Here is a 25,306-nt window from a genome sequence, read left to right as displayed (position 1 = left end):
TCATTGTAGACTCTTAAAAGCTGAATACGAACCCTTCCGTAAAGGGTATGGGATGGCCTTAGCACGGCCCTCCGTATGACGTGTATTCTCTGAATACAGAGTTTGGGTTCTCAGTGGTCTCGTCAAGATGGCCTATGCTTCGGGGCGCCTGCGTGGCTCATTTGGTTAAGTGTCCGACTCTTGATCTCGGCTCAGGCCTCGATCTCTCGGTTCCTGAGATCATGCCCTTCATCGGGCTCCGTGTTGGCAATGTGGATCGTGCTCAGGATTCTCTCTCCCTCTCTCTGCCCTTGCCGTGCTCTATTTCTCTCTCTCAGAATAAATACTTTTTTTTTTTTTTTAAAGGCATATGTTTGGATCACATTGGGGACAATTGCAGCCCTTCAGAGCCTGGTCTAGCAGAGGTGACCTAAATGTCACTAAGCTATGGACCCCGAGCACATCCAGCTGCCCACCAGTATGACCCGCTCTCGTGATAAAACGTGAAATGGAATAGAGCTGGTGGAGGAACAGTGGCCCTTCAGACTGCTAGCACCATCCCCAGAAAATGTGCTTCCTCCAAGGCTGGAAGGGCTTGTCTAGCTTCAGGAGCGGGTGGCTCTGTATCTCGGTGACACCAGCCACGGTGGGAGATAAGGCTGAGGAAATGAAAGAACTGTATGAGCAGGGAGGAGAAGTATAGAGATGTATCGGTTTTGCAAACGTGCTGCGTCTCACTCTGTTTGGGTAGCACGTTAATCCCATTTCACTGAGCTTCGTGGGTGTCTCCTCATGAAGACACAATCTGCATCGGGTTTTCTTCAACGAGTTAATGAGAAAAGCACTTTTGAGTAGTGCCTGGTAAGGGCCGTATATGTGTTTGTTGTTGTTGTCGTCGCTCTTACCTTGTGTTGTGCAATTAAATCGATCTGCTAAAATTGATAAGGCACCTACCTGACCAGGCACTAGGAAAGCAAAGATAAATAAGACACACTTCTTCCTCTTTTGAGCCTATGTGATAGTTGGAGAAAGACATACACTCATGCACACACACACACACACACACAGCTTTGGTTTCAGTTCATTGTGGTAGTGCTCCCACCGTATTCTGTGTGTTTTAAATACCCCTTGTGCAGGGTACCTTCCTTCACGTAGGTGGAGTAAGGCTTCTCGTGAATGAGCGATGGCCTAGCTGAGTCTTGCAGAGCCGTAGATGGAGCCGGGAGGGGAACGGAGGTGTGCCCGTTAGTGAGCACATTGTGTGTGTCTGCACGTAGAGGGTGCGGAGGGTTTGGGGTGCGAGGAAAGTGGAAACACAACGTTGCCAGTTGCAAACATCGCAGAAGGCCTTGCAGGCCGGTGCGGACTCTCAGACGTCATTGTGTAGATCGGACTTGAAGCAGGACGGCGCAGTCAGGTTTACGTTTTAGCTGGTCGCTGTGCTGGTGCGTGGAGGGTGGGTTTGTAGGTGACGTTCTGGTGGCAGTGCCATGTCCCTGAAGTAGGAAGTGCGGGAGGCAGAGCGGGTCCGGGGGAGGCACCATGCCTCCAGGGCTGAGGCCACTTAGGGCTAGAATTAGAAAGCACCCCCACCCCTCACCCCTTGGGGTCCTCCCTCCGGGAGGTCACCACGTGGAGGCCAGCATCGGCTAAACCCGCGCGAGTGGCCATCACGGCAGCTGTCGGAGGTTCTGTGTCTGTGCCCAGCAGCTCAGTGGCTCCATTCTCAACATTGTAGTGTCCACTCGAGGGATGTTTCTTATTAATAACATTCTCTTACCCCCAGCTGGAAGAGCTGCCCCGTGCGTGCCTGCCAGCTTTCCAAATTATAATTTGGGACAGGAATGTTTGTATGGCCACGTTTTGGCTTTGGCATTATAAAAGACTAGCTCTGAACCTTAGAGATTTAAATGAAATAGCGACCGTGGAGGTAGCACGTGTGTCCTTTCCTCGGCAGTCTGATAGCAGGTGACCCAGCCCGTGGATCACGAGGGTGATGAGGCAGCAGGGAGGCGGTTGTAAACAGGCGAGGTGGGAAATGACACCTGCCTGAACTAAAGCAGTGGCCACGGAGGGGAGTGGCCCTTGGGATCGGCTGCTTGTTTGTCCTCCCAGCTTGTGCTGGGGACTGTGGATAAAGGACTTTGCTTCTACTCGTGTTGCTTTAGAGGAAATGGTCTTTGGTGCAGTAGGGTTCTGTCTCCGAGTCTGCAGTGGATTCAGCCCGAGTGGGTCTGAGCCACACCAGAGAATACGTTCCCAGGCGTCCCCGAATGCGTTCCCAGCTGCTTGCCTTCCAGATGTGTGTGTGTGAATACTGGCATTTGTGTCACATACCGCCAACTTTTCCATCCATTATCTCATTTAAACCTCATAACGAATCTTGGAGGAAGATAGAATTACTGACCTCATCTTACCGATGAGAAACTGAGGCTCGGGGAAACGAAGTGATTTGTTCAGGGTCACAGACAGACAGGTGATACATGACAGAGTTGGAACTTGAACTAAGGTGTGTCTGACGCACGTCAGCCTAACCCACAGTCTGTATTACCCTCATTTGTTGAAAGAAAAATTCTGACCTTAGTTTTCTTGAGACAAAGCAGTTGTAATGTAACAGTTGAAAATCCAGATTAGCTGATTGCAAAGCAGTAGCAAAGGCAATTTAATTAACATGACTTTATCTTGTCCTTGGTTGTGATGTCTTTGGGTGGACATTGAAGATTTTGTAGCTTTTTTGACTTCTTGGCACGCTTTTGATTTGTGTGTTGATGTCACGAGAAGGTGTCAGCATGGGAGTGCTTACCTGTCTCTGAGCAACGTTAATAGTGCAAGGTCTAATGAGTTTGGAAATCTTTTGGTAATCAGATCTGGGATGAGTGCTTCCCTTGGCTACAGGCTTTTTTTTCCCTGAGCATTTGGAGAGGTCTTGTCTGACTTTTAGCAGCCTTGGAGGTTCCACGCAGTTCATTCATGGGCAGGGCAGGTGGAAAATCATTAGCGCTTCTCTCCTTCAGCAAATTGATATTTCAGCAAACCTGGGCTCTGGCGGCTTTAAGACAGTAAGCCTTTTTACTCCTATAGGATAGTTCACACAGGGTGCGGTAACCCCACTAAATTAAACTGTGTACCTCGCTCTGGTGCAGAGAGGTCACGGTGAAAGGCACTGGCTGCCGACTTACTTTACCTGGCAGTGGTTCAACTCTGTGACAGGCCTACCTCTGATTTAAACAAATTTGAGAAATATGTAAAGTTTTGGAAGCAGTTTTGCACTGATTTGATAAAAGAAACCACAAAACACTGCAGCGCAGGTGTTGAGAATGTTTGAAAGCTGATTGAGGGAAGCAGATGGCTTTAGTCAGTGGCATCCAGCCAAAAGAGCAGGTGCTGGTCATGTGACCGCTGGTTACCAGGGTAATCTGATTGCTCTTGGCGTGCAGATGAAAGGAAAGGGGCCCAGCGTTCAGCTGTAGTATTGTATAATTTGTGGCAGTTAGAGCGGAAATAAATGCTGGAAATGGAGCCTCATAGTAGGGGAGACTTCTGTCCATGTGTAGCGTAAACACTAGGACAGTTGGGTGAGGAACTGCTGTATGGATTTTTTTTTTTTAATTTAAAAAATATTATTCTTTCCATGGATCTTTGGGGACTTCAAGTTTTTAGGACACTGCCTTTTACAAATTTTTTTAAATTAAAAGAACTCTTTAAACCTAACTGCCGTTTGCTCTAATCTTGAATTCTTGTAAGTTATTTCCTTACGTGGCTATCTACCCTGCTAAAATGTTCACAAGATAGAACAGGGTCTAAGTATTTAAAAATAACTAGTTTGGGACTACCAAATATTTTATTCGTTACTAAGATACGTTTTAGGCGGGTGATGGATACTTTATTCTGCTAACATACTTTTGAAATATTTTACGTGACATGTGCTTTACTTAAATGAAAGCATAGAGATGTCTTGGTGTCTTTTGTAGTAGCTGAGGCTGAGAAAATATGCTGTTTAATGCATTCTGTCAGCACACTTTTCTGGGAATTTATGAAGTTTCATAAATAAACTTTGTAAAGGTTTATTAAAATACCGTGTTTTCAAATTTATTAGAATTTTATGGTTTCTAGAAATAGAAAAATATAACCATTACTGAGGTTCGATTATTTTAAACGTTGCAAAACATGATAATTAACATTAGAAAACCTTGGGTCCGGTTTGGAAATTGGAATGGAAAGTAGCACTAAGCGTACATTCTAAAAGAATGTCACATAAAGGTTTTGAAGCCAGTGGTAAAGTTAAATTAAAAAAAAAAAATATTTTCTCAAGGTTCATTCACGTCTTTTGACTTATGTAACATTCCAATCCTGTTAACGTCTGGCAGAAACATACTGTGGAACATGCACTTTAATTATTGGGGTTGTTTTTGCTGTATTTTTGTATTTCAGAGACCTAGCTTTGGAAAAAAAAAAAAAAAAAAAGCTACTGTGACTCTCTCAAAAAAATGCCCAGCACCAAAATGAAGCTTATTTTAAATTAAGGAAACAGCATTAAGTAAAATCATGTAGAACAGGAAATTGCCATATGTTTTGTTATATTTTTAAGAGGCTGTCGTCGGATAATAATGTAGCCGGGTGACATAATGGAGGACACCTAGCAGTGTTGGTTATAAAAAGGGCTTAAATAGGAGTTTTAAAACTCTCTGCAAGAGACACAAAGAAATGATCATTATAGTCTAGTTTTCCTTGACGTTCAAAAACAAAACAAAACAAAACAAAACGTATCCTGTGCCTTAAAAATTTGATAGCAAAACGACTTCTTAATCTGATTTTTCACTATGGTTTGGTGTACTGGCAGGGATTTTGCATTGTCTCGATAACAAATGTACTCTGTGTGGTATTGGGAGTTTTTGCATGAAATTTCTCTTTAATTAGGTCAGGTATTTGCCAAAGGTCATCAGTATGGGGTTTTGCCATAAAAACTTAATTGAGAGTGCCATTTAACTGTAAGTGGCCAACACGCATTGATTTATCAGTTGTCATCGATACTTTCGGGATATTAATGTGGGAAATATAAGGCATGGGGCATGTGGAAAACCTCATTAAAAAGTGAACACTAAGTGATCCACTTTGAATTCTAGTAATAAGAAACCTGATTCAGAAGCAAGTGCTTTGAAGAAAAAGGTCAACAAGGGAAAAACAGAAGGTTCTGAAAATTCAGACTTAGACAAAACGCCCCCAGCATCTCCTCCTCCTGAAGAAGATGAGGACCCAGGTGTTCAGGTAATACCATCATTCTGACCCCAAGCCTTGGTTATTTAGCGTGGGTAACTTTAGCCGCACACCAAGTACACCAGACCTCCCTGTCTTTGTTATAGAGCTGCTTTAAAGATGGCTTTGTTGTTGTCTGGAACATCACATCCGTAGCAGTGAGAGCTAGGGGGCCAACACGAAATTAAACTCCCGACGTCTCGGGTTTGTCATCTTTGACTCCGGGATAGATAAAACTGAGTATCTTCATTTACTTCTGCAAGCGTCCCTTCCGCTGTTTATGTGTATATTAGTGTTAGCGTATTGTTAAGATACTCGGTCACTTAAAGCTTCCTTCACATTTCTGATTTTCTCTGAAGTTTGGTCGCCTGTCCATTCTTTTATTTTGCAGAACAAGAAACCAACATGTAATCTGTAGCTCGTCTTAAGTGTTCTGACATCCGGTGGCCAGAGTTGAGACATTTAGTCATGTAATAATCCAGTTTCTGTGAACAAGTTAGTGACTCTCTGGATGGCAATTGTGCAGAACTTTCCAGTGTTAGATTCTCCTGACTTTTGGAGAATTTTATAGGAAGCAGTTGAAAAACCGAAATAAGCATTAGGGCTTTAGGCTCTTGGGTGTAGAGTGCACTGCCTTCCCTGATTGGACTATAAGGTAAGCGTCCCTGCACGTGACCGTTAAAAATTATTTCCTTGTTACATTCTCTGGAAGCATGCCAGTGCGGTCCACTGGGATGGCTAGGAATGTCACTTCTGTGAATGACATCTGAGTTATCATGGAGCAGTCACTGAGGAGTCCTGCTAGAATAGAAGTCGGCCCCTAACGGCCTGCTTGCCTCTTCTGACCGCTCAGTCCACACTAAGCACTGGCTACCTACACCTGTACCAATTTGCTTGAAAGTTAGAAAAAAAAAAAAAAATTGGCAGTGTGCAGCTCTATTCTAAAGAATGTCAGACAGGGTTGGTTTTTGTTTTTGTTTTGCCAGTCTGTTTGTTTTTCAGTAGAACTCCCTGGTAGCTGTAATGTCACAGAATGGCTTAGGCTAAGAGGGCCTGAGAGGGGGCGGAAAGAGAGCGCGAGTGTGGACGAATGCGGTGTGGTTTGGTGTGGTTCTGTAACTAACCGGGGACACCTCTGGCAGTTGGGGTTAATTTTGTGCTTTTCCTTTCATACGTCACTGAAAAGATAGGCAAGGTAAGTGGGCATCTTTTAATTGCTTGAGGACTTTTAAACTAAAGTATTTTAATGATTTTGCATTGTATGTTTATGCTCAAGGGTCTTTTTTTCCTGAATCGTGTTTGCCTACACTAGGACCTTTCTGACAGTAGTATTTAGACAACATTAAAAAGATTTATTCACACAGGTCAAGAAAATTCCCTTGTTCTCTCACAAATATCGCTGCTGTTTCTTGAAAGTATTTGTATTAATAGAGAATCCATTGGACTTTAGGAAGTACTAATTTTTTTTTTTTCTTCTGCATTTCAGTTACAGAAAAACTCAACTCAACTCAAATGAACATTAGTGCATGCTTTCTAATTGGCTAGTGCTTAACTGTTAGGGGTTTAGTAGCTAATACAAGCAACCACACAAGAAGATCTGACTTTGCAGGCAGGTTTTTCTCTGTGTCTCTGACACAGGAAGTGATGCTTACTGCTGTTTGTTGTTTCTTCCGGGTAGGATATGCATGAAGGGTTTAAAGTTCTGTGATTGATTTGTTTAAACCAGTAAATGCCGTATCATTTTAACTCAAAATTGTGTCACCAAATACTACAACAGAGATCATGGAAACACATTGATCTCTCATGGAAACACATTCTCTTTGAGTATGGCTGCTTTAACTGTATGTAGCTTTTCTCAAGAAATCAAGTTTAACAAGTTGACCCATAAAATAATAGGTCAATTCAGATAGTGTCAATTCAGACGTTTTGAGGTGTGGGTTTAAAGGGAACGCTTACATTTTGATTTCACAGAACTCTTTCAGATAACCATTTAACAGGCCATAAGAGAAGCATGTTATGTCATATATTAATTTCATGTTGGGGAATTGTAAAAGGACTCTTGATACCCAAAATTAATGAACTTAAGATCAATTATTACTTAGAAGGTAGAGACGCCATAGCACCATGGAAAATTTTCAGAAAATGGAGCTGTAATTGTATTTTGAGGGTTTTCGCTCTTAGGAAGTGGCCTCGTGTCCACTACCAATGAACCCCATCACCGCTGCACACATTTGTAACACCAAGCTGATGCGAGGAGAAGCTTCCACAGCTAAGAAAGTTATACCCACCAGTCACAGATTTCTATTCCAAAAAAGAAAAGCTTCCTGTTTTATTGTAGTGGAACATTTCTTCAGTAGTGAGCTTTGGTATGAAGTGGCTTTGTCTCAAACTCTAGCTGAGGGCGTTTAGTTGTTGGGGCTGGAAGGATACCGCGACGTGGCCCCGACCAGGGAAACCTGACAAAACATCACAGATGCGTCATTAGTGGCACGTTCCTCCCCTTACGGTAATGACAAACAAGATGAAAATACAGACCAATCCATGGCAATTTAGTTAAATTGACCTATTAAAGGAAATACAGATAGTATGCTACATGTCACAGAAGGAGAATGTTGTTTCTGATAACAGCCTTTTATATCTTAAAGAGATTGAGAGACCAGGAGTTATCTTGGATCGGCTTTGGGTAGAGAGAAAGGAAGCTGTGCAAGGTAGCTTGGCCTTGTAGCCCCAGTGCTTCCTGATTTTTCTTTGGCAAGGTAGAGCTAATTAATGATGACTTTAATCTACTAATTGCATCTGGAATTAGTATGTACCATGCTCTGTTCTAAATGCTTTACGTGAATTCTGCCATGCGATCTAATTCCCTCATGTGATCTTCACAGAATACTTAGGAGGTAGTTAGCTGTCATGAATCCCGTTCTGCAGACCAGGTAACTGAGGTCCACAAAATAAGTTGTTCAAGGTCACCTAGTGAGAACCGGGGCTACTTGAAAAACTCAACACTCAACTCCAGGGCTCACAAGGTCAAACTGCCTCCCGTGACGTCGGGAGGGTCACAGATGGCAGAACCCCTGCTGGTTCTTGCTCTGCCCTGACCTGGAATTGCTTCTGGGCGGGGCTGACCTGGAAGGCCAGAAGAGGAACCTCTCGCCCCACTGCTACTCCCACTGGCCTAAACCACTAACAAGTCTGTTAATAGGATGTTACCCCACATCCCCTTGAGTCGGACTGCACCTCTGCAGTCACGGCTGTGTAGGACTAAGGGCTCAGAGCCTCAGACGACTCATTTGATGGTCATATTCAACCGAGTTTGTGTCGTGAGCTACCTCCGATGCCCTCTTGAGAGCAGAGAGAGCAGAAACGTAAGAAAACAAAACTCAGCCAGCCCTACCCTTTGAGACAAGGTGCTGGGCTTCCTTGGTCCTGACTGGAGCTTGTTCCTCCTAGGTCTACACGGTCCGGGGGGCGAGGGCGGGGGGGGGGGGGCTTGCTCGCCTCTCGCTCTGCCTTACTGACCAACTTTACAATTCACAAGCTTCTTTAAAAAGTTTTATTTCATAATTCTTAGAAAAAAGTTCATAAGTGTTCATTTCTCAGTATTTTTATTTATTCTGTGTGCTTCATGAACTCATCTATAAGTTGTAATCTTATATTTATCAGTGGTTTAAAACTCACATGTATCGTTTTACAGTCAGGTTAGGTTTTACCAAATACACACATTAATGAAAGGTCAGTTCGCCTCATTTTTAATTAACTGACAAAACTAATTCTTTACCAAAAAGGTCAAAACAATATAGAATTATTTTGAACAAAAAGTCTGTTTCTTTTAGGGCCAAGCTTAAAATCAAGCCTTTTATTTAAATGGCCTTCTGAAATACCATTTCAGTACTTATATAGAACTTTATAATCTACTGATTAGCTTCTAATGTCGTCACTTCTTTGGATCTTCTATTAGAAAAATTTTGAAGCCTACAAAAATAGAAAAGTGTAACGAACCCCTATATACCCATCGCCCAGCTTCTGTATTGGTTTCCCTTTTGAGCAGCGCACTGCCTGAGTAAGGAGTCAGGTTCGTTGTTCCTCCCGTTCCCCAGCTGAAGGTCTGGTGGCTGGGAGTGGTGATTTCCCCCCATTTCCATTATGTTCATTGCCCCTGTGGTTTCTTATGTGACTTACAGGGATAAGGTTATCAGCTCTACTTGAAGGTTAATTTTTAAAAATGTATCTCTTAGCATCCCGAGAGAGGTTACAAAGAGGATCAGTGACGGCTTTTTACACCTGCTTTGTTGTTTTTGTTTGTGTGTTTGTGTCTGTGTTTGTGTTTGTGTTTTTAGAAGCGACGTTCCAGCAGGCAGGTGAAGCGGAAGCGATACACGGAAGACTTGGAGTTCAAGATTTCCGACGAGGAAGCAGATGATGCAGACGCTGCTGGGAGAGACTCCCCCTCCAACACCTCGCAGTCAGAGCAGCAGGTCAGCGGCCCATTCGTGTGGCTCTTGTGCACGCCGCGGAAGGTGGACTGGAGACTTGATAGCTGGAGTCCCAAAAGCTCCGTGGGAGCCTTGGACTCTGAGCCGGAGAACGTTCGTTTACTGTTGGCTAACGTGCTGTGGGAAATAAGTTGTTTAGCAGTGTCTTTCACAAAGCCCCGTTCGCTGAAATTCATTTTTATATAAGCCTATGATATGTAACTTGACACAGTTTTGGAGAATTAATGGTCTGTGTTGAGGAAGAGTCAGAGCTACGATGCAAGGAGGCGAATTTACCTCTGAAGAATTCAGGGCCGTAGCTTCTGGGACTTTAATAAACCGCTCAAGCTTGTCTCCTGCTGTTAGGCACCGTCAGAACCCCTTTATGAAATTACTGCCTTGTAGTACCCAGCAGGGCATACTTTATTCTCTGTGCAATGTAAATGATGGATAAAATAGTTTGTATAAAATATGGGTAGTAATGTAGGATTGATCATTGTAAAGATCTTTTTTTTTTTTTTTTTTTTTTTTGACGCCCCTCTGTTCCTATTACTGTACTTCAGTTAACAAACTGGTAACCCATTGAAAAGTATATTGGATGCAGTTTTTTACTCCATTTGGTGCTTTATGCTATGTTGTTATGTAACGTTTTACGTGGCCAACATAGATAAAAGCTGCCTACGATAACAGAATGATGCGGATATTTACCCCATGGGTATAGATGAGGAAAAGTTACATTTTTGACTGCTGTCATGCAGAGATTGTTTTCTCTTGGCAGCTGGAGTTTCTGAATGCTCTCTGGCTTTAGGGACCCTGCTAGTCCACGTAATTAAGCCACATAATCATGAAGTAATAAACACAGATTTTCCTTTTGCCTTTCTGGAGAGCAAGAGCCTTGTTCTTTACCATCCTGTTTCCCACCGGCGACTAAAAGGGTATGATTTAAAGGGTATGAATTTAAAACGTACAGAGGTAGATGCAAAAGGAATGATTTCTTGTTTTGATGGCTTGGAATGAAATGTTTTCCATTTGGATTGATGTAGCCTACTTTTTTGTTTGTTTGTTTGTTTTAGGAATCTGTTGATGCAGAAGGTCCAGTGGTAGAAAAAATCATGAGCAGTCGTTCAATAAAAAAACAGGTAAGCACCATTTGGAGTGATCAAAAACCTCTGGTGTATGTAGGACTCTTAAATTATTTTCTGCTTTATAATTTCCTTTAAAAAAATTCACTATTGTAAAAGAAAACTTCTGGTGATATTTCTAATCCTGTCTGATTTGTTAGCCAAATATAAAACTTCGGGATATTTAGCCCCAAATGAAACTGAAATATATCAGACAGTCAGTGCTTTGTGACATGATTTAGAGTAGGCAAGAAACTCAAAAGTCGCCAAAGAAATGTATAGGGCTTTTAGAGTTACAGGCTGCCTTTTTCATAAATACTATTCATAAAAGTCATAAACATGAATTTACCTCTCATCTCCCTCAGGGAAGTTCCCTGCCCGCCCCCGCCCCAGGATGGAAGTTTATCATTTTAGTGAGTAGGTGTTTTCTCATACTTTTCATAACATTTCTTCAGGTACAAGTAAAATATTCATTAATCTCTTTTTTGTCAGTGCAAAGTGTAATTTTTGAAGATAATATGACTTATTCTTCAAAATTCTTCAGCATTTGTGTTGATCTGCAAAGGTGAAATCTGGGTACCTGTCACTAGTCTGATAACTTTGTCATTGAGGAGCACATCTACCCTGTGACAAAGAAGTCCAGTAACCCTGTATTGTCTTCCACTGATCGAGATTCCTCATTTCATCCCAACCAGCTAGCTCCCTTCTTACCCGGTTAGAGCAAATGCTTTGTTTTGTTTGAAGAATTACACAGATATCGAGATGAGCTACATCTCTGCGTTCTGACGTACAATCTCCAGTGTCTCTAGAAAGTGGTGTCCTTTAGATACAGGGTATCTGTCTTTCAGCTTGAGTCGTTGTCAAATGCAGCTCTTTCTTCTTACTTGCTTTCAAAGTAGGTGGAAGTACAAGCTCATTTTTTGATATGCAAAATAAGTTTTTTTTTTTTTTTTTAATGCGAGTTGTGTACAGAGTGTAACTTCCCATTGAGAGAGGTGAGACCCCAGGCTTCTCAAAGAGGGAATCTTTGCTCTTCACAAGCTACTGTCCAGAGACCCTAGAGAATGGTATTACACCAACAGGGCGCTTCTCTTTACCTTTGTTGCAGTACTGTTTCCTTTTCTATTGTGTTCTCCAGAGTGTGGGTTTGTATCAGAATATACAACTCTAGTTCCACGAAAATAATCAAGAATGACACGTCGAGATATTTTCACGTTGAGTGTGGGGGTTGGGGGTGGTATACGGGATGGCTATCTGTTGACTCTGAACGTGACAGTTTCCTCGCTGATGAACCAAATGATAAAACTTCAACCAAATTTCTCCCCTGTTCAAGCAGAAATGAGCACTGTTTAAGTCATTAGAAAGGTTGCATTTTTGTCCTGCTGATGACTCTGGAACTGTTAATTTGTGACTTGTAGATATATGGTAAAATTTAAATACTTGATGTGCTTTAAGGAATAATCCCCTCTGCAGAACTGAAGTGACTTGTTTGAGTAAATAGCATGTGGTTTGGATGGGATATATTAATTTTCATTCAGTTGATAGTGCTTCAGCAGGCATACACAGCAGGTTTGGGTGTTGCAAATTATAATTAGCTCTATTATTCAGAGCTACTTAGACTATGCATTATGTAGGACATTGCTTTTTCTTTCTGCTTTGCCCACTTCACAGCTTTTTCTTTTCTCGTTACCCTTAAAAGGTAGGTACCCACAGTTAGAAATAGGTATTGTTACCATTTATGGACAGCCAGGTTTGTTTTATCATAGGAGATTAAAATTCACTTTAAGTGTATAGGGGGGTGGAATATTTGTTGAGTTGGTGAATTTTAGGATGGAGAAGATGAATGGAAAATTTCTCTGGGAGGGGAAACATGCCTTGAGGTGTGATTTACAGTGAAGAAGAGATGAGCTCATTGAATTGCTTGTACATTACTGGTATTTTTCATAAAGGGCGATAAAAAATAATTAGAACATTGCAAACCTTAGCAGGTACTGACTTCTTAAACTAATGCTCTTGAAACAGTTACTTTCGTTATCAGCTTTATGAACATTGGGGGGAAAGTGTGGCAAATAGAAACAAAAGGAAATTTGAGATCTTCCTGTGGATTCTAGCTATGTCTGCTGGTCTGTGTCCTGTTACCATGAATAATTGAAGGAGTAGCTGTAAGAAGGTACCTTTATCTCTCCCTGGCAGCACCGTAGAAACCTGCGGTGAGCTCTCAGAGCCTACCCTACATGGTGCTGACACATAGTGGGGACTCAGATAATGTTTTTCAAAGTCCGTTGACCTCATCACTGAAGCCTGAGAAGCATGACCCATTGTGATGGAGTCATGCAGACGCAGAGCTCATCTGGCAGAGCCTCTGTCATTCACCTCATGTTTAATCGGGATGGCTCGGGCACGTATGTTGTTCTAAACTCAAATTCATATGTGTTAGACCCAGTGGAAAGGGATATAGTTGATACTTGTGTTTGAATTCTGAGGTAGATTTAAGCATGGACTTTTGGAGCGCCTGGGTGATTCAGTTGGTTGAGCGTCCAACTCTTGATTTCAGCTCAGGCGATGATCCCAGGGTTGTGGGATCGAGCCCCATGTCGGGCTCCATCCTGAGTGTGGAGCCCGCTTGGGATTCTGTCTCTCTCCCTCTGTCTCTGCCCTCTCCTCCACTTGCACACACACTCTCTCCCTTTTTGTTAAAAAAAAAAAAAAAAAAAAGGACTTTTGGATTGTACAATGGTTAATTCTTTTGTTTTCCACATTTAGCCTGTCTTGTAGCCCTGTCTGCTTGGAGGCATCTGTCCTTGGGGAATAATTCAAATCCTTTTTGTATCGGAAGGTCAAAAATAGTTGTAAAAGTGAATTCTGGCTGTATTCCCTGAAATTCTTTATTTTTCTTTAAGTTAACTCATGATATGTTTTCTTAAGAGCTTATTTTAAATTCCAGGGTATTTCTTTTAATCCTCTTTAGCTGAACCCACCACCACCAAGAACAACAACAAATAGTATGTAAAGCAGGCAAAACTCTTCATCGCATTTATTATGTCCTATTTTCTCCCAAGGTGAACTATGATTTGGTATCTCTGCTAGAGTATACAGTAGGTTGAGTCACAAGTAGGAAGTGATTCATACCTTGCTTATTGATATCTTTATCAAGGTGCTTTGTCTTTCTGCTGTAAATTATTCAACTTATTATTTTCCCTTTTGGCACTATAGTTTAGCTTTGTTTTCCAGTGTGACTGCTTAATTTAGTAATAGAATGCTTGGGAAAGGTCATTCATTATTTTAGGCTACAGGATTATCATTTACTGGACTGCTATTCTAGAATCCAGGTGGCCAGAGGAGTCAGTTTATTGCCTGGTTGAGGTTTTGGTTGAGGTTTTGGGTTCCTCTGAGTGATGGGAACAAGTATGGCTTAATATGTGGAAGTTAAAATTTCATATGAATAATAAGGATTTTCATAGGCTAGCTTTAGAGTCTAATGAAAAGATATACACAGCTCTCTAAAATTTTCTATTGAGGGGCGCCTGGGGGCTCAGTCGGTTAAGCGTCTGACTCTTGATTTCAGCTCAGGTCATGATCTCATGGTTTTGTGAGATAGAGCCCCGTGTCAGGCTCTGCACTGACAAGGAGAAGCCTGCTTGGGATTCTCTCTGTCCCCCCCGCCCCCCCCCATAAATAAATAAACTTAAAAAAATAGTCTATTGAACACATTAAATTACTTTAGAGGGCTCTCAAATTTGAGGGCCTTAGAGGGCTCAGAAATAAATATTCTGGTTCTTTGTATGTGTGTGTGCGCGCGTGTATAGAAATAGTGCTTTGAGTCCGTTATTCATTGGTTATTTCCGATATAGAATGGTATCTGAAAGTTGGGGCCTGGGGGTAGTTGTTGGGGCTGTTTCCACTCCCACCAAAGCCTGGCCAAACTGCCATTTAGTGAATAATTAAAATGGTGTTCCCAAGGGCTTATGCATTCACTTACTTTTGTTAATTGTTTTGCTTTTAGTAAAGCAGAAGAAGTCAGGAGGATTGTATTTATATGAAACAAAGAGTGTAAAACAGCCCTACTCATTGTTCAAGGGGCAAGAAGGTGATCCAATATGTGTGGTCAGGGAATGGAAGAACAGGCTTATAATTTGGGATATCCAAAAGAAATAGGCCCTGATAAGGGCGCCTGGGTGGCTCAGTCGGTTAAGCATCTGACTTCAGCTCAGGTCACGATCTCACAGTTCGTGGGTTTGAGCCCTGCATCCGGCTGTGTGCTGACAGCTCAGACAGAGCCTGCAGCCCGCTTTGAGTTCTGTGTCTCCCTCTCTCTCTGCCCCTCCCCTGCCCACATTCTGTTTGTCTGTCTCTCTCTCTCTCAAAAATAAATAAAAAATTAAAAAACAAGGAAAGAAAGAGAGAGAGAGAGAGAGAAAGAAAGAAAGAAAGAAAGAAAGAAAGAAAGAAAGAAAGAAAGAAAGAAAGAGATTCTGCACCGGCTCCAAGTGCTACCACACGAAGCCTTGGAACCTAATTGCTTCCTCTCAGCTCTAGACCGTCTCGTTAGGCACCTCCACTGCAGGTTCCTGGAGGAACAGCCAGTCATGACAAGAAAATGGGTATTGATGACCGTCAGAGACAGACAGTTGATGGCTGTGAGTCAGAGCTTTTTGGCAACAGGATTGAGACGGAATGGAAAGTATCCCTGTTGTTCCAGAGTTAATCCTGTGTGCTTTGGTGCCCACTTAGAAATTATGGGATGGCGAGACTATTTAGAATGAGAGGGAAAAGACTGTATAGGAAGAAAGATTGGGAAGGAGGAAATCAGAAAATAATAGAGCCTAGAAATGATAAAGCTTGTCTTTTTTACCGTCTCAAAGATACATAATTTTGAAGCACTCTTTCTGAATTGAAAGAAATGCAGTTAGCTTCAAAAGAGTAAAAGCAGTCGATGACACATTTGAATTCCATTCCAGGATTGAAGTTCATGATAGGCTATGACCAGTGTCAAAAGGTCCAGGCTCATCTTGGCTTTCCATTTACCCTGGTTGTCTTCTGTCTTGTCTTGGCCTTCCTTTCTATTGGAGTCTTCAGTTGACTGCTCTAATGTGTGAGCAGAAGGTGCAGTATCGGGGCTAGAAAAGAGTAAGGCGGGTCCTAGATGGACTGTCCCTCAATTGACTAGAATTTATCTCTAAATTAATTCCAGGTTTATGTTGCTGGGCATCTAGCAAACACTCCTTTTCATTTTGGATAACTGAAAGTTTATGGACATTGATGGTGTCCTGGAAAATTGCTTCAAAAGCTGCTTTATGGTTATGAGCTTTATAGATGATTAGGTTAGAACCAGCTACTGATGGGCTTTGACCGCACTCTCGAATATCCTATCTTCTAATTGCTGATTTCTAGGCTGGTGGAAAAACAGTTTACAATTTAGGTTTAAGCAACACATGTGAGAGTTTCAAAGAAAAGTTTACGTTCACAGTCTTCGGTAGTAGTTTCAACGTTGGGGATTGAGGGAAATTGTAGCCTCTTTGAGCAGATCCCGTGCCAGCCTGTCATCCAGTAGAAAAGACTTTGCTCCTTTGTTTGTCCTCTCCCGTGTTCCTACTTGCCTTAATTTTCTTCGCAGCATCTCTGAGGCGGCTTAGCCAAGCGTGACCCTTAAGGCAGGCTCGGGTGCTCTTGTAAGAGTGTAAAAGCAATCCCTAAACATCTATTAAGTGGTGTTTACATTTTATATCCCTGATTTATCTGATCAAATGTTCCAGGAGAAAATTACATACTATGACTTAACAGCCCAAAAGCAAAAGGGGAAAAAAAATATTGAGAGAGATACTTAAAATATCACGTGAGGGGATCTTCCTCACACCCTGCGGAGGGTGGGATCAAGGGAGATGGTCTAGATAGTCTCACCGCTGAACTCTTGGTTCGGCCGATGCATATCACGATTTTAACCTTACCTACGTGTAGTAGTGGGAGTGTTAATTTTATTTGGCTGCTATGTGTGTGAGACATCTTGTCTGAGAGGTTTTAATTGTACCATTGAGTGAAACTAAAACTGGGAATAGTGATGCACTGAAATTACAGCGTAAGAACAAGGTTTAGTTTTACATGGTTTCTTGTTTGGAGTTATTAACTATATGGAGGAATAAATGTCTTTTAAATATTTTAAAACATTACAAAACCCACAATGTAAAGTTGCCATGAGGCAGCCAAAAATAATACATATGGCATTCAGGAGAGCAGTTGCTAATTGGCTGCTGCCTGAGAAAATGGTACACTTGGCGTCTACTTAACACTGTGGGTTTGGCACAGAGCCAGATTTGGGGTCAGGTTGTTGTGAATGAAGCTGCATGTGGTTAGGGAGGAGTTAAAATGATTCATGTCTCAGAAGCTGTAGCACATCGAGTAGCACGCACGGGCCGAAGCGCGTCAGTCTTCATCTCACCGGCCTCCTACCGCTCGCGACGTGCTCATCCGTTCGAGAACATCCACAGCTGCCTTCGTCGCCCCTGGTTTGTGTTCACGTGGGAGTAAATCATCGTTTTTGGAATATTCTGGTAGCTGGTTTGGAGCACGTGCCTGAAATTTTCTTTTGTTGCAGAAGGACTCTGGAGAGGAGATAGAAGTTGAGGAATTCTACGTGAAATACAAAAACTTGTAAGTAAACCGTGATATATATCTATACGTGTGTATATATATATATTTTTAATCGGGGGATATATTTTCAAAGTCCTCAACACGGATTTAAAAAATAACTGGGAATTGGGACGTTTTGGTGTGGCTTGTTTAGTGCTTTGCAGGCTGTTGCCTCCCAACTTTTGTGTCTTTGAGAATTGTAGGAATTTAATTTTTCTGGGAAATGTGTAATTGGTACAAAAGTCGGCCAACTTTCACGTATAACAAAGAAATCCTTTTTAGAAGGGCTAAAGCCTCACACGATAGTAGAAAAGTGAGCAAAGTGACATTTGCCTGTCCTCTGAGAATGAATCTTACTCTGCGAGGCCACCCTCCCTCCTCTGTCTGTGCGCAAGATGGCCAGGCGCTTGAGATGAGATCTCTACTATCAGGCAAAGTCTCTAGAAAATCGTGACATCCCTCACATTTTTGAAATGCAGCGAGCTGTGATTTTGTTTGTCTGCTTTTGTTTAGTGAATTTGAATTGCGTAAGTTTAAAAACGCCTAACTGAAGAACAACACCAGTGAGCTGTTGTTCCGCGTTGTAGATGTAGGGCCAGGCACGTTTTCAGGAGGCGGTGGCGCTGTCGGGATCAGGAGTCATCCTGCTGAAGAAGCCTGCAGCCCTTTTCTAACCCAAGTAACAATCGCAGAACAAGGACAGACATCTTCATGGGTGACGTAAAAATTAAATGAAAAATTTGTAAGGCAAGGAACTCAAGCATCATACTGATAAGTTTTAGAGTTTAAAAGAGGCTTTGGGGAGTTGCTGTCAAAGCAGCCTAAGAAAACTTAACCCTCCTTTTAGAATATGAAAGCATCAGACCCCACGGTTTCTGTCATTCTCTCTTGTTGCAACTGGCAATGTGTTGATAAACTAACGTAGTTCTGAAGTTCTGTGAGCAACACCTTTCATCAAGTAAAAAGATGAAGAAGTCTCTTGCCATCGTTAGTGTGAGAGGTCAGTGAATTGCAGAGTACAGCGATCAGAAATGCTCGGTCAATATCACATGGGTGTTGGCATCATTTTATACTCATAGCATGGTGAACGTACGTACACAGGTGGAAATTATACATATGACGCGATTCCATCTAGTCGTATAAGGAGAGTGTCGGGATAGGTAAGGAGGCAGTAGCTAAATGAACGAGAGAGAGTTCCCCGGTAGATTTATCAAATAAAACGTAGAGCAAAGACATTTAAGTACCAATTCCCACAAAATGGCACCGCTGGATAGGCCTCCATCCAAACCAGCATGTGGCAGCGGGGCTTGACGTGCCTGATTCATTCTTTTTTTTTTTTTTTCAACGTTTATTTATTTATTTTTGGGACAGAGAGAGACAGAGCATGAACGGGGGAGGGGCAGAGAGAGAGGGAGACACAGAATCGGAAACAGGCTCCAGGCTCCGAGCCATCAGCCCAGAGCCCGACGCGGGGCTCGAACTCACGGACCGCGAGATCGTGACCTGGCTGAAGTCGGACGCTTAACTGACTGCACCACCCAGGCGCCCCGTGCCTGATTCATTCTTGACCAGGAACCACCGCCAGGCCGGGGAGACCTGTCATCCTTCGTTGGTCATGTGAGAGGAGGCAAACATAGTTCTAAAAAAGAGCTTTTCTGTCTGATATTATTGAGTTCTAAGGGAAATTAAAATTTCCATACAATCAACCGTTTCTGTTAACCTTTTAGTTGGACATAATTTCAAATTTACAAAAAAAGTGCAAAAATAGAACAGAGAATGCCTGTTTTCCCTTTTGTAATTGACAAGCGTCTTCTGGAAAGGTATTTTGAGACTATTAGCTATGATCATGGTTGCTGAGTGGTGATTTACTAATTCCATCACCCATTCTAAATTGATTAGTTGGGTTTCCACCGTAAGGAGGGCTTTGACCTTCTTACTCATTTGTTTCTTTACAGCTGTGTAGACTTGTGGGGTCTTATTTTATTCAATGGGCCATAATTCTTTACTATCATATCATTATTTACTTTGCTCACATTATCCCAGATTTGGCCCACAGGAGCCCCTCCAGGCTGGAGCCTGTCTCCTTTTGCCTTGTCCCCATCCTTCTTTGAGCACTTCCTTACTTTCTGGCACCAGAGGATATTCCAGACTCCTCTTATAATTTCTCTTTTTAAGTTTCTCCAAGGAGGCTTGGTTGTGTCTCCTGAAGAATGGCATTTAGAAACCAAGATGTGAGTGCTAGGTGTGCTCATTGCCGCTGGGAGTCACCGTTTCCGGGGCCTCTCAGTGAATGGGGCTTTGCGGGCCACCTGCATGCGTACGTGCATGTACACGCACGTGTGTGCGCATGCATGACATAGACACACATGTTATGTATGCGCGCGCGCGCGCGCGCACACACACACACACACACACACACACACACACACACACATTCCTCTGTGTACCTATCTACTTACCTAAAGACAATGAACACCAGCGCCTTTAGAGAGATAGTTGTGGTTTTATATCAGCAGCACCATGGGGTTCATTCTCTCCTTTTCCCTTCCAATATTCATGACTCCCTTCTTCAGCCACGAGAAACCCGGCTCTTATTATCCCTAACATATTTGCTTATATGTCAGTCCTATAATATATAGGAAATGTTTTCCAAATTACTAGACCATATTTTTAGGAAAAAGAAGCGTACCAACTGTAAAGTTCATTTAGTATTTGTTTAGAATTTGTTGTAGTTAGCCAAAGGGTGTAGAAGCTAAGTAAATACTTGGTTCAGAATTTCCTTGGCTTAGTTCTTTTCTTCCTCCTGCCCCCTTTTAGCGTGGTTATGTTATTTATTTGATACTCGGTCTTTAGTTTCTGTCTGTATTTGTATTCCATTTTAGCTCCTCACCATTCTTGTTGATCTTATTTATTTTCTTTTTTTCAAGTTCATGAAATATTCACCTGGTTCAAAAGTCAGAACTTGTTCAAGAGGATACTCAAAGATGCATCCTTCTCCCTTCCCTTCCACCCCATTCCTACTTACCTTCTCATTAATCCCAGATTTATCCTTTCTGTAATATTTGGCAGAAACATGTAGAGGGGTGTGTGTGTGTGTGTGTGTGTGTGTGTGTGTATAAATATATATACATAAAGTATTTTATATGTATAAAATATATGTAACTTTCCCCTTTCTTCCACACAGAAGTAGCAGCTGTTTGTTTTCCTATGCATAAAAATAGCACTTTGGTGTTTAATAATACTGTATTTTGGAAGTTACTCAACATCAATCCATGGGTTCTTCCTCATTCTTTGTTACTGCTGTGTAGTACTCCAGTGTATGGCTGTATCATAGCTTATCCAACCAGTTTCCTATGTATGTGGGCATGTAAATAGCTTCTGATATTTTATAGTTACAGACGGTGCTATGGTATATATTCTCTTGTCTGTATATTTTCAAACTGTTGGAGGCATAATTTGAGGGTGAGTTCCTAGGAATGGGATTGCTAGATCCCAAGGCAAACATACGTGTAGTTCTGTTAAGTATTGCTAAATTCCCTTCCCTAAGGGTTGTGCCCCTTTGCATTACCACCCAGAGTGTGCGAGACCACCTTTCTCCCCACAACGTTTCCAGTGTAGTGTGGTGGGTTCCCTTTTTGTGAGAAATTCTATTTGGCTTTAGTTGTTTTTTTTTTTTTTTTTTTTTTTAATTGTGAATGAGGTAGAGCATCTTTTCATAAGTTTAATGGCCATTTTTACCTCTTCTTTTGTCAGTTGTGTCTTCGTGTCTTTGCCCATTTTTCTGTTATGCTTCCTTCAATTTTGAAGAGTCCTTTTTATCTGTGGGATATTAGTCCTCTGGGTTAGATGTTGCAGCTATGTTTCCCCCATTTCAGTTGTCCTTTGACTTTATATTTTTATTGCATTGTAAAGTTAAACATTTTTTATGTAGTTAGATTTATTAATCTTTCATTGTATTGGATAAGATTTATTTATTTATTTATTTATTTATTTATTTATTTATTTATTTTAAGCCATAGCTAGAAAGCTTTTCTCTACCCCCAAATTATTATTATTTTTTTTTATTTTTTAAAAAAAAATTTTTTTTTCAACGTTTATTTATTTTTGGGACAGAGAGAGACAGAGCATGAACGGGGGAGGGGCAGAGAGAGAGGGAGACACAGAATCGGAAACAGGCTCCAGGCTCTGAGCCATCAGCCCAGAGCCCGACGCGGGGCTCGAACTCACGGACCGCGAGATCGTGACCTGGCTGAAGTCGGACGCTCAACCGACTGCGCCACCCAGGCGCCCCTCTCTACCCCCAAATTAAAGAGGAATTTGCCCTGTTTTCCTCCAGTACCTGCATGGTTTCATTTTGTGTGTTGAGGTGCTTAATCCACTTGGTGTTTATTCTTGTGTATGGTGTAAGTACAACGATACTTGGTTGTTCCAGTTTTATTCTTTTCCAAATATTATTGTTCCAGCACCATTATTAAAAAGTCCATCTTTGCCCTAGTGATTTGAGATGTAACCCTTATCACATACTAAATGTACACATTTATTTAGAACTTGATCTGTGCCCTGTTTTAATCCTTTGGTCTGTCTACTCACGAACCTGTAGCACACTGTTTTACTTATAGAGGCTTTATATCTGGTATAGGTAATATAATATCTGGTATCTCTAGTTTCCCCTTAAAACTTTACTTTTTGTGTTTTCCTGGATGTTCTTGCATGTTTATTTTTATATGTAGTTGAGTATTGACTTGCCTAGCACCTTAAAATGCTTGTTTATATTTTTATTTATATTGTGTTACATTTACAAATTCATGATATATGATGTTGAATCATACTATCTAAAAACTAGGATGTCTAGGGGCACCTGGGTAGCTCAGTAGGTTAAGCATCCGACTTCCACTCAGGTCGCCATCACATGGTTTGCGAGTTCAAGCCCTGCATCAGGCTTTCTGCTGTCAGCGCAGAGCCCGCTTTGGATCCTCTGTCTCCCTCTCTCTCTGCCCCTCCCCTGTGTACTTGCACGTGCTCTCTCCCTCTCTCTCTCTCTCTCACTCTCTCTCACTCTCTCTCACATACATAAATACATACATACATACATACATACATACATAAAAACAAGTATGTTAACTCTATTTCTGTGTTTTTTAAAAAGGTTTTAAATATTTCCATATAATTTTCACATATTTTTTATTAAATGTATTGCTAAGAATTTAATCTTTGTTGATAGTGTAAAAGAAGTTTTCTCTACCGTTAATATCTTCTAACTGGTTATGGTTTATGTAAATGGAAGCTGTTGACATCAGTATGTTAATTTTATGTCCTGCTACCTTGCTAACTTATTTCATTTTCTTATTTGAATTAATTTTCTAATTGACTCTCTAGGGTTTTCCTGTTATGCAGTCATATCATCTGCAAATAGAGATAGTTTTACTTCTTACTTTCCATTTATTGGCTACTGCCTTGAATACAGTATTGAATAGGAGTGGGGGTAGTGGGCATCCCCTTTCTGATCTTAGTGGAAAAGCCTGTGGTTTTTCTCCATTGAGTAAGGCAGAGTCCCTGTCCAAAAACTTCAGCCCAGGTTACAAGAGGGAGGGGAAGACTGGAATGCCTGCACCCACCTCACGGCCACAATGGTCGTGCTTTAAAGGCACGTGCGCCTCAGCCTATGCACGTGCCTTTTTCTATCCAATAGTTCCACGAGACTAGATTATTTGTATAGCATTTTTTTCTGATTGTAACAGTATTGCATATTATTTATTGGAAATTGGGAATGTACTTGAAAGTAGAAAAGAAAATACTTGCGGTCTTGCCACCCAGAAATGATCATTATTAACATTTTGAGGCATTTTCATCTAGCCTGTTTTCTCTGTGTGCATGTGTGTACAGGGTTTATATCAATTCATAGTGTATCAAGGCATATGTAAAGTCCTCATCTGCCTCAGTCAATTGCAGGGCTAAATCAGTCCTACCTTTGAAAATGCATATTAGACTTTACATAAATATAAACGATACGATACTTAGTGTCACAAGCCTTTTCCATATCCTTAATCATTTTTGACAGATTTTATAATGGCTGTAATTTCTAAGAGTAGTAGCACCTTGATTTTGAAATAGGTATATATTCACGCACCTCATTTCTTTTCCATGTCATCACCAGAAAGAGAAATAAGAGGCAGTCGGGGCATTCTGGGGCAGGGAGAGAACGATGGTACAAAAGAATATTGAAATAACAAACAAACGAATGTCAAAGGTACCATAAAATATTAACTTTATACCTGTGAGTCTTAAGAGGGAGGGTGAGAGTGTTCCCGTTGAGATTAGAGAAAACACCTGTGCCGCAAGCAGGCCATGGTGAGCCTGGAGAGGAGGGGGTCGCTCAGTGCGAGGAACCGGGGAGACAGTAGAGAGTGAAAACTTCACGGGAGCCAAAGGGGCATCACAGCAGAGCTCCTGGAAGAACGCAGAGGGCGGCTGGGAGGGCGCGAACTGATCTGGGGCTGGCTGACGGCCTGTGTGTTCAGAACGCAGGTGATGGTTCTTTTCTCTCCAATTGCTCTAGAAGGACTAAGTTCGGTTTACCTTTGCTGTTTTAAATTCGAATTCTCTTAACTTGATGAAAACCTTTTATTTCTCAATTAATGATAAAAGGCTCAAAATGTAAATTCATAATTAAGGCCACCCTGTAGTGCTAATTGTTTTGTATTGAAGTGTACTCCATTCACTTATGAAAACAGCTTGTTACCAGGTCCTTTTTTTTTTTTTTTCCATGGGAGATAAATAAGAGAGCTGGAGGCTCAGGACTGCAGACAAATTTTAGGCACCGTTACTGATTTTTTTTTCTTATTCTCAAACATGAGTAATTATATTGAATGTTGGTCAGTAGCCTCTTTAAGTAAACAGTTTATTTCGTTAAATATTTAGTTGATTTTTGGAATAACAAAAGATTATTTTCTACATGTTTCAAGTATATCATTTTATTCTTTTAGCTCTTATCTTCATTGTCAATGGGCATCTGTAGAAGATCTGGAGAAAGATAAGAGAATTCAGCAAAAGATCAAACGATTTAAGGCAAAGCAGGGCCAGAACAAATTCCTTTCAGAGGTATGAAATACCCAGTTAATTTTCTTAAGTAGCAACCTTATTAAAGTGTTCTGAATTTTGAATTTTAGTTTAGTAAATTACTAAGAAAAACTAGTTTGCCTCATTTGGTGCTGTTACTTGCATATTGGTAGCTGGTTATTGCTAAAAAAAAATTTGTAAACAGGAAATTTCTCATTCTTCCTGTTGCTTAGTCTAGAAGATACTGGTCCTTGTGATATTATGTGGAAATATGATGGTATCATTAAAATCTTGTAATGAAAATACAGTTAGCAGACAGTGAAAAAAGTAAGCAGATAAAAGTTCTGTTAAGGTTTAGTGAGTTAAAGACTCTGCAGTAAGTATAAAGTAACATTTTTTAGAATGTAAGTTACTTCTGTAAGGGAAAGTATGTGGCACATTTCTTTTGTTCAAGTCAATGCCTGATTACAGAGTTTACAAGTGATGTGCTATGGTATAGAAGTTGGTGTAATGTCTTCTGCCTGTCTCCCCTTACCCTAGGTTATCGATGATGAAAAGGTAACCATACCTAGCGCAGGGAAGGAAATCTGCATTTTTTTTTTTTTAAAGGTAGTGCCAAGTCCCCTCCAAAAAGCTCAGTTACATTAAAAGAAATGCTTTTGCAGACTGCTTGCTGGCGTCTCTGGACTTTTGCTCACCAATTTGGTTTCACTTAAGAGTAACCTTCACATTGAAAGATTAAACTTGCTGATTGATTAATTTTCCTCTCCTTAAAGAACTTAACAGCATGTAAACTGCAAAGAA

General features: G+C 41.3%; 1 protein-coding gene across 4 annotated transcripts in view; it reads left to right on the top strand.

The window, feature by feature from the left end:
• The window catches only part of CHD7 (chromodomain helicase DNA binding protein 7), a 196,072-nt gene that overhangs the window by 120,062 nt on the left and 50,704 nt on the right, over positions 1–25,306 (top strand). For all 4 annotated transcript variants that reach the window (XM_045455148.1, XM_045455149.1, XM_045455146.1 and 1 more), the window contains exons 4-8: positions 5,103–5,244; positions 9,567–9,704; positions 10,775–10,840; positions 17,412–17,467; positions 24,430–24,544. In XM_045455148.1, the coding sequence (XP_045311104.1) occupies positions 5,103–5,244; positions 9,567–9,704; positions 10,775–10,840; positions 17,412–17,467; positions 24,430–24,544 (517 nt within the window). The remainder of the gene's footprint in view (positions 1–5,102; positions 5,245–9,566; positions 9,705–10,774; positions 10,841–17,411; positions 17,468–24,429; positions 24,545–25,306) is intronic.

This window comes from Leopardus geoffroyi, chromosome C3, assembly GCF_018350155.1.
Source record: "Leopardus geoffroyi isolate Oge1 chromosome C3, O.geoffroyi_Oge1_pat1.0, whole genome shotgun sequence".
NCBI classification, from domain to species: domain Eukaryota; kingdom Metazoa; phylum Chordata; class Mammalia; order Carnivora; family Felidae; genus Leopardus; species Leopardus geoffroyi.
Note: the sequence above shows the minus strand (reverse complement) of the source record. Positions and strands in the feature narration are given on the sequence as shown.